Source organism: Doryrhamphus excisus, chromosome 15 (genome assembly GCF_030265055.1).
Source record: "Doryrhamphus excisus isolate RoL2022-K1 chromosome 15, RoL_Dexc_1.0, whole genome shotgun sequence".
Classification (NCBI taxonomy): Eukaryota; Metazoa; Chordata; class Actinopteri; order Syngnathiformes; family Syngnathidae; genus Doryrhamphus; species Doryrhamphus excisus.
In genome coordinates, this window is record NC_080480.1 from 8,554,090 (window position 1) to 8,563,838 (window position 9,749).

General features: G+C 43.8%; 1 protein-coding gene across 1 annotated transcript; it reads right to left on the bottom strand.

Moving 5' to 3' along the window:
- scaf1 (SR-related CTD-associated factor 1) lies at nt 1–9,520 on the bottom strand. The gene is made up of 6 exons (XM_058049977.1): nt 9,352–9,520; nt 3,920–7,387; nt 3,046–3,128; nt 2,255–2,572; nt 1,326–1,454; nt 1–688 (listed from the first exon to the last, which is right to left on the bottom strand). Exons 2-6 carry the CDS (start codon nt 7,320–7,322, stop codon nt 530–532), a joined length of 4,092 nt encoding a protein of 1,363 aa, XP_057905960.1. The 5' UTR covers nt 7,323–7,387; nt 9,352–9,520; the 3' UTR covers nt 1–529.
- Nucleotides 9,521–9,749: the final 229 nt, after the last annotated feature.

The window sequence follows — 9,749 nt, forward strand, 5'->3', positions numbered from 1 at the left end:
CTTTACTTATTAACTGTCACCATTCTAATCAAATAATACACACAAATAGGCACCAAGCACCATTTATGATTTGCTCATCCAGTCATATTTGTATGGGAATGAACCACATCCTCATAATCAGTAACCCATGCAGCACAATCTGTCGACTGTATTGGAACCATCATAAATAAAAGTCCAGCTTGCATACTCTTTGGAAAAAGACACACTGTGGAGTAAATATATGTCTAATATCCAGCACAATATGAGATAAAAATTCTTAAATTCTGCGATCCATACAAACAATGTAAAGCATGAATTGATTGCATTTACAAGGTTGTTGACACTTTTATTGGAGTACATGGGCTGATAGGCTTTCACCATCTTTTCTATACATGACCCGTTGTTAATGGGACATATTTACAGTGAAATAAAGAGATAAAATGCATCAAACATGATGTAACATGAACATGGTAGGCTAAACAATAATAACAATAAAAAACAAATAATGGTGAAAGTCCACACATCACTGACCAAGCATTATAACCTCGTATCAGGCAGAGGAATACAGTGATCCCTGCTCCCTGTCATCCCTCTCTTCCTCATCCATTTTGCGGCCATGTTTCCGGAAGTATTTGTAGCGCTGGACATACAGTTTGACGAGATTGCTGACCTTGACGGGATTGATTTCACCAGTACGGCTGTGGCAGATCTGAAACAGTGACAAGAATAAATAGCCTGATGCAGAGACATGGATGTATAACTGAAGACACATCCTAATGAACCCATGCAGCTCCATCATTGACATTTCTTAAATAAATGTATGCAGCAGGTGACATTTGTTTTCTGGTCTGGTTCACCAGTATTTCCCATGAGATTACAGCTGTGTACTAATTCATGACCTGCAAGGCATGCTGGGTAACTTCCTGTTGGAGAAGGCGCATGGGGCATACCCAGCATGCCTTGTGGGTTATAAATTAGTAACAAATAATGTTTTGCATGTATGTTAGCGTGTAAGCGTGTATTTCAATACTGCCATAGTCCATGTGATAGAGTTTCATATGTGTTATTTTTGTTAGTGGGATTGGATGTGTCTGATGTGTGAGTAAGAGTGTAAATATCAAGGTGATGCACTGCATATGAAGAACACCATGGTGAAGTTTGCCTGTGCAAGTCAAGATTACCCCCAAAGGTCAAATGAGATGGGATTTGTACCAATAAACAGCCTAATTATGGAGGTTATTAGCGCATAGTGGTGCTTTTGGTGTTTGGTTTCCACCCCATGAATGGAAAAACTCAACAAATATGCAAGGATCCACCTCATATATAATCGTATATGTCCGGCTGACCTTGTGAACAGCTTTTCTGAGGATATCTTTATATTCATCCTTGTTGATGTCTTTGCGCTGATAGTATGGTTTGATAGCAAGCTTCACTTCCTCTACTGCCCGTTCCTGCGTGTGGAGCTTCTTCAGGTACTGTGCATTTAATCAAAAAGACAAATTCATACATGACAATGACAATAACACATAAAATACAAATCATACACACATAATTGTTTCAACAACACTGATAAAAATGTTGGATAATATATCCAAACATGATCAGAAAATCTAACATTTAATAAGAATACCAAATTTGTCATCGATTGCTTGACAAGACTGCACTTAATTTATATATATTTATATATATTGTAAAAATGTAATTAATTAAAATTTCCAGTGTGTTCGCTGCTGTTTTTTCTTCATCTCTGAACAGTTTGGCTTATGCAGTGGTGCAGCTAATTTATGGCTATGTTCTAATCTCGGGACATCTCCTTCACTTCAGAACTAGTACTAATTAGTACTAGTACTTTCTATGGCAGAAGCCAATCACGAGCTAGAAGTGAACTTGCGATGAGCTAGTCAACCCATTGGAAATGACAATGGTTGATCATTACAAAGATTTCTAAACTCATCACACAGCAACTTAACATAATAAGGTAGATTGTTATGAGTTTTTTCATAGCTCATGATTGGCTCCTGTCAAATAAAGAGCTGCCCTGAAATGGAAAATATTTTATATTTGATATAAGAACACCTAATTTGGCTTCAAAAATGGAAAATACACTATTTTCCTACTAGCTTAGTCCTGCCAACTCTTAACACTTAAGCTATAGTAACAAAAGTGAACCTGGGTAAAATTTGATATGGTCTTTGTCCTCAGTTTAACATATTTATCTTATATTACACACATTATAGACGTAATGAGTATTTTTTGTAATAAACTTCAACCTTACCTTATCAGGGTCTTTACTTTCATTGTCCCATAATGTCTCTCTTGAGCTCCCCGCCCCTCCTGGCAGCCCCACGGGCATCATAGGTGGAGGAGTCTGTGCGCATCCACTGCCTAAAGTGGTGTGCAGGTGAGAGGGCGGGGTTTTGGTGCAACCAACTAAGGGGAGGGAGCTCTGGAGGATGAACTGCGCTGGGCTCAATGCATGCGGCGGAGGGAGCGAAGGAGGAGGAGGAGGGGGGATCTGTGAGGACGATGAAGAGTTGCCTGATGGAGGAGGAGCATGTGGCTGGGACTGGCTCTGGTTGGCTTGTGAGAGGATCTGCATTTGAGAGACCAAGGTTACCACAAGCAGGCTTAACATAACAAACTCATTAACCTTATCAGGACTGAATTGACTGACAATCAGGGCCAGCCACAGCAATATGTATGACCGTTTGCATATGTCACCCAACACAATCTCTAAAAAATATATATTTTTTGAATATATCAACCTGGATTCTACCACGACGACTAACAAAATGCACCAATTTATTTTTATGTTTGCCACTGGAAGATTTTGTGCACGTACAAAAGCTTGATGGTCAATAATACAACAACATTACCACAGCAGCTCTGTTAGATAGACGTTGGATCTGTTAGATGCGTCAGGTAGAGTGTCTGGTTCTCTTAACTCGCAAAATGCATGCCCATGAAGAAGCTAAATATACTGGCCTGCTCAATATGGTAACCAATATCTCTCGGTAAGATACAGAGTGCAATCTAAATGGATGTGATGTACAGATTTCCTTTCACCTGGCTGGTTGCTTGGATGAACTCTTGTGCTTTTGCTCTGCTGGCAATATTTGCCTCCTCCATTTTGAAGAGCAGGGCAGTCACTGAGGAAGAAGGGAAGAAATGATTATGGATGGTATGCTGAAGTGATCGATGCTGAATTGTTAATGTATTGCAATGCACTGTATTATTATGTCATTTCGAATATTTAGAATTTGAATATCATTACTTTAATTATTATGGAGCACCCAATTAAGATTTTTGTATTAATTAGCCTTTGCAATTTACAGTAAACCTCGGATATATCGGATTCAATTGTTCCCACTGGTTTTGTCCGATATAAGCGAAATCCGTTATATGCGTACACCGGAAAATGTCCGTTTTACGCATATATCGGATTTATATCCGGTATATAAGTAAATCGGATTTTATCCGTTATAAAAAGGCACTTCCTTGACTATGTTTCCAATGTACCTGGACGCGCAGGCAACGCTGCAAATGACGTCGTATAGCGGCCTGTCACGATTCGGCAAATCGGAGCGCCACGATGCGGCCATCCGATACATGCGAGGGAAATTTAATGGAAGTGCATTGGAACGGGACTGGAGATTTTGTCCGAAATAGGCGAAATCCGTTATAAAAAATCCGATATATGCAATGAATTTTTATTGGAAATGCATTACAGAAAAATTGGGGTTTTTTTATCTGTCCGTTATGAGCGAATTTCCGATATATCCGAGTCCGATATATCCAAGGTTTACTGTACTATATATTTGACATTTCAGGGCTGAGCAACCCTTAAGTTCAGATAGTAGATTTTCCTCCAGATAAGAGGCCCAAACACATTCATATAAAACCTTTTTGTAAAATCAAGTAACTAATGGCATGAACTCACATGCAAGAACTCCTCCAGTTGCGCAATCAACTCCTGTCTGCAGACTCCATGGGAGGACAGGAGCTGCAGGGGGTGGAGGCGGAGGTGGCTTACTAGCAGATGACGACGACACAGAGGAGGAGGAGGAAGGGTCTGATGAGGATAGAGGTAGAGCCAGGGAAGCCAGACCACCCCCTAATGACGAGGACGAGGAAGGAGGTGAGGCTACAGATTTGGGCGCATTGTCCGAAAGGGGGGGCAGGGTGGTGGGTGTAGACAAGCTGATACTGAGGCCAGCCCCCTGTGGCACTGACGTGCTGGCTGGACTGGATGGGGGCAGCGGGGGACTGGTCTGAGTCGGGCAGTCTTCAGCAAGGAAGGACGGCTCTGGAGTCTTACAGCTACTGTCCACAGTCTGAGAGTCTGGTGAAGACTCCCTTGTGTCCCGCATGGGAGCCATGGAAGGTGGGGGAGTGCGGGGAGGTGAAGAAGAGGGTGGGAGCAGACTTGTGAAGGAGGAGGAGGATGAGGAAGATGACAAGCAAGGGGCGGGGCCAGCTTGACCAGTCAGTGGACTGACAGACTTGGTTCCATCGCCGCCAGTGGAAAGACCTTCTAAAGAGGCAGCAGTCCAGCCTTCAGATGCCGCTTTTGATTTGGCTCCATCTTCTGTGGTCGTGCCTGCTGCACCACCTTTTTCCCTGACCTTCTTGGCCAAGCGACGGCGGCGCTTGGTTGCCAATGTTGAAGAAGGAGAGGACGTTGAGGAAGAAGTGGAGGTGATGGAGCCAGGCTTTGTTTTCTTCGATTTCAGTCCCAAAGGACTGTTTAAAGAGGGCGGTGGTGCTGCCAGGCTATTACGCTTGCCCATGTTGGCCAGATCTTTAGTGCGGACTCCTGACAGGGGCTCAGAGCAAGGTTTAAGGAACGGTGACCTGCTCTCATTGTCTCTACAAAAGACGACTGCAATTGAACCACCGACCACAGACCCTCCGGAACCCCCTCCAGTACTCCCCGGACCAAGGAGGTCCATGCCCAGCTTACCGGAACCAACTGACGTTCCAGTGGTGCTGCTCACACCCTCACGCACCAAAACTGAAACTTTGGACTGAAGTTTGCTTTTTCGACTGCTGCCGTCTTTCTTCGATTTGCTAGGCCGACCCAAATCCTTTTTGGTGCCTTTATCCCACGCTTTGTCTTTTCCCACCTTCCTGTTTCGCTTGGCGAGAGGAAGACCCGATGAGACGGGGGCGGGATCAGAGGTTCCCGACAGGGAGGAAAGGCATTTGCTTTTGGTTTTATTGGAAGAGGACGATGAGGAGGAGGACTGAGTTACTTTCTTTAATGTGCGTCCTTTCTTTTTCGGGCGATGTCGTTCGGTCTTGGGGGTGGTTTTGGATTTGGGGCTAGGGGCAGGTGGGTCTGGGGGCAGCGCTGGTGGAGGTGTGTCTTCCAAAGACGGGTAGTCAGAGTCCAAAGCCTCACCATCCAAAGACAACATGTCTATCTCCAGTTTATCCGAATAGCGGTCTGACTCGTAGCTATGATACCTTGGAGGAGACAGCGACTGTGATCGGCTACGACGAGGGCCTCGGTCTGCCTCCTCGCCACCCGAGTGCCATCTTCTCTTCTTCTTCCTCTTGTGGAGCTTGTCCGTGTCCTGTGCGGTCCGACAGGGAGAGGCTTGGGTGAGTATAGGAGAGCCGGGTACGGTGGTGGTGGTTGTGGTGGTGGTGACTGTGATGGTTCGCTTGATGGCAAACAGGTCAGAACCATTAAGGTCCTGAATAGATGGCGGGACAACTGGACGCCCGTCCCGGCAGCGTTCCCTCTCATGCTGCCGGTCTCTGGTGCTGTCTCTTCTCTCCCTGCTTCTTCTAGACCTCTTTGAGATGTCCCGCTCTCTGCTGCTTGAGTGATATCTTCCGGTATGTTTTCTCGAGCTAGAACTTCTATCTCTTTCATCTCTTCGATGGCTGCGGTTTTGTTCGCTCTGTCTCTCTGTATCAGTTTTTCGGTCTCGGTCTGCACCCCTGTCCCGGTCTCTGCCTCTGTCTCTCTCTTTATCTCTGTCCTTGTCTCTGTGTTGCTCTACGGAGGGGCTGGAGAAGGAGTGTCTGCTGTGACCTTCTCGTCTTGAAGAGTTGCGTGAATGTGAAGCCTCTGGGCTACTGCGATGCGTTCTCTTCCTCTTACGACTACTACTCCTGCTGTTTCTCCTACTTTTACCTTCCTTATCTGTCTTGTCCCCTTGTTTCTTCTCTCTACTCCTTTCGCGATCTCCTTCTTTGTCTTTCCTTCGCTTCTTTCGTTTCTCATCCTTATCTCGAGCCTTACTTTCCTTGCTTCGATGTCTGTTTTGGTCCTTGGAACTTTTAGAGGACTTTCGAATCTTGCTTCCTTGCTCAGCTGGAGGTGCGAGAGGAGACGGTGTGGAGTCAACAGGGGGCGAAAGGGGAGGTGGCGGCTGAGAAGACAGTGGGGATGCTGCGGGACACGAGAGGTATCTTTCCTTTCTCTTGCTGACTAGTTTCCGTCTAAGATCCTCCACTCCAACTACAGGCTCATCCTCAGGCTCTTCCCAGTGACCGTCTGCACATACGGACACAAATCCATCCCCGTCCAGAACCCGGAAGATGCGCTCTGGCTTTGGATCGAAGAAGGTGATCTTGGGAGAGTTTAAGGTAAGATGTTCTCCTGATGTTCTCTTACTACTAATGTCTCTTTCAATGGCCACAACAATCTCCCCCTCCTCAATCTCAGAATTCTCAGAGTCAGCTCGGTGACCTCGGGCTTTGGTAGTGCTGTAGTCAACCCGCCGTCTGTGAGGGAGTTGGGGAGCCAAAGGAGGGCTGGGTGGATCTGTGAAAATGTCAGTAGAATCTGGAGGCTCTTCTTTCTCCTCATCAATTTTCTTCTCTTCTTCTATTTTGTCACACTCATCGTTATCATCTGATGCCGGGGACCCAGTTGGCTCAAACGGGTCATACTTTTCTCCCTCGTCTTCTTCCATGTTTACATCCTTTTCCCCTTCAGTTGGATGGAATGGATCATATATCTCCTTGTTCCCACTTTCTTCATCATCATCAACAGCTGACTGCAAAACAGTGCGAGGAAATGACTCTGCTAAGGTTGGTGTGGACATGGATGTGGCCATCGACGGCACTGCTAGAGAGGCCGATGTGGAAGACACCATTGCCACTTCTGCTCGCCGAGTCGGAGCCTTAACATGATTCTGAAACGCTGATGAGTTGGCACAGGCAGAGGACGATGTCGATGAGGGCGAAGACCGATCAGATGATGGAGATGACCGAGAAAAAGAGGGGGAGCAATGAGGAGGGCTTCTGGCGATATCTCTTTGGGATGTGGGTGAGGAGGGGGCAGCAAGCCTCCTTTTGAGACCTGAAGCTGATGTCCGGTCCATGGGTCAAGGTGGACCTGGAGGTGAGAAGCTAAGGGAAAGGCCACTGACTGAAACCACACGCCAACCTGGTGAGGAGAAAGTGATGCACTTGTTATTTATAGTTTATTGAAAGATTTTAAATATTGATGCAATTGTAGATCATGAATTGGATTGCACAATTTATTTTGAATGAAGGTAAGGACCCACAAAATGCAATTTAAAAAATATTTTTATTATTATTAAGGTAGAATAAAATCCAAACCTATTGCCCCCTGTTAAAATATGACAACTGAGATTAATTGAGAATTAGATTATTCTAGAAAGTTATAAAGCCATTTCTAAAGCTTTGATAATCCAGTGAACCACTGCAAGAGCCATTATCCACGAAAGGCGAAAACAGGGAACAGTGCTGAACCTTCCCAGGAGTGGCCGGCCACAGTAAAATATGGTGGGGGTAGTGTGATGGTCTGTGGCTGTTTTGCTGCTTCACACCAGGAAGTCCACCCCAAAAAGTTTCATTTAAAAACTGTATTTCGTGTTCAATTGTGTTGTCACTGAATAACACTGAGATCTGTTTGATAATCTGAACCATTCAAATGTGACAAACATGCAAAATGATAAAAAAAAAATCAGGAAGGCGGCAGACATTACAATGCAAATCCATTTAAGACGACTCCCCTTCAACTGGTTGATTTTTCGACATGAGCAATTGTTGACACAACTGAAACTGGAACTCGATATTGTTTGCAAATTTACTTTGGCTTTGGCCAGAGACATAAGGAGAATGGGTGATGTTTGTTGACATCGTTGTACTCCATTTGTGTCATTTTTTAAAATAAATATTTAATACTCTTTAATTACTCTCATGATGTGCTATACATATCACTCTATTGACAGTTACTATGGTACCCATTATGTCATTGGATGGTCATATCACCTCGCACTTCGGTACGAGGTGCATTATTAAAAATAAAAAAACACCTTAAACTGTATTATGGAAAGCAGGAAGTGAACAAATGTAACAGTTACTGATTGTAAAAGTACCAGGTGGAGGGGTAGGATTTAATAAGCTTTGCTTCTTCCTACTCCTTTTGGACATGTGGAACTGTGAACTGATTATGTGATGCACTGAATTGTAATCTGATGCATGTTCAAATGAAATAAAACCATTACCATTATCTACTTGAGCTGCTGCATTAATTTCATTCTAAGTCTTGACTAGAATGACTGAAGATTTCCTACCTTTCATTCGGTCCCTAACAATCTAAAAAAAAAAAAAAAACGTGTAATGTATTTTGTGAGAATTCAGATTAATATGGCCATTCTTTAATTTTGAAGGTTACATTGCACTCGATAGTAAATCAATGTGCGATGCTCTTACTAGTGAGATTAGTAGTTATGTTGCTTTTCGTGATTCACGCTGCTTTACGATGATGAAGTTAAAAATACAACACGTCAACATAAACGGGCCCATTTTTCATTCAAATTCCTTCAGTTGGTTTCCGGTTTTATGTTTGACCTGACCGTTATCTCTTTTAGTACAGTCACTAGGGAGGGGGTAGGGCAAAAAAATCTAACTTTTTCCAAAGACTATGTCTGTCATTTCTAGAGCTAGAAAGCCTCATTTGTCTTGTTTTTCTGTTGCTCATGCTGCAGTTTTCTGCGCACTGTCTGCCCCCCGTCCAGGTCTTTCCCTCGTCCCTGAACAGACTAATTCCAGCTGTAAGACACATAGGAAGTGTGCTTTGGACATTTCTTTGACGAACAACCGATCGTGGCTTTGTTTACATGTAAAGACCACGTAGCTGCGTTTAGCCACTGTTAGCATCGATGCAATCTCGTCGTTACACTTGCGGATTTTTTTGATACATCGAAATACACGTTAGAGCATCACTTAAACCCAAGTTCATCACCACAAACAAGGGGACAACCGATTTAATAAAATTACCGGGATCATATCACATCACCAGGCACCCATCTGGCTAACTGATTTAGCTGAGAGAGGCTAGCTGGCTAAATGGAGTATCTATGGCTTATGTACGCAAATTACCTTTTGTCCGGTTATGTCCAATTTAAGAGGCCAACTTGCGAATAGCCCATAGCTGCATCTTTTAAATGTTACTAAATTATAGTGTTAAAATCGGATAAGATTGCTTTAATGGCGTTTCACAGGAGCAACAGCAGCCCATTTTCATCAATCGCCGCCATTTTCCTCTCCCAACAGCCGCAAGACTAAGGATTGTGGGAAATGTAGTCAAAAGGCAGCGTGTTCTTACGAAATTTGATTTGTATAATGTTAAAATACTATATTACATTCATGACGTGCATATATTTATTTTTTTCTGTTTATGAATAATTTGCATTGACAAATGTATTAATACGTGATTTCTGCGATTTTGACAAAAATAAAAACTACAAACTGGGATGGGCGGATCGATCCATCGTGTC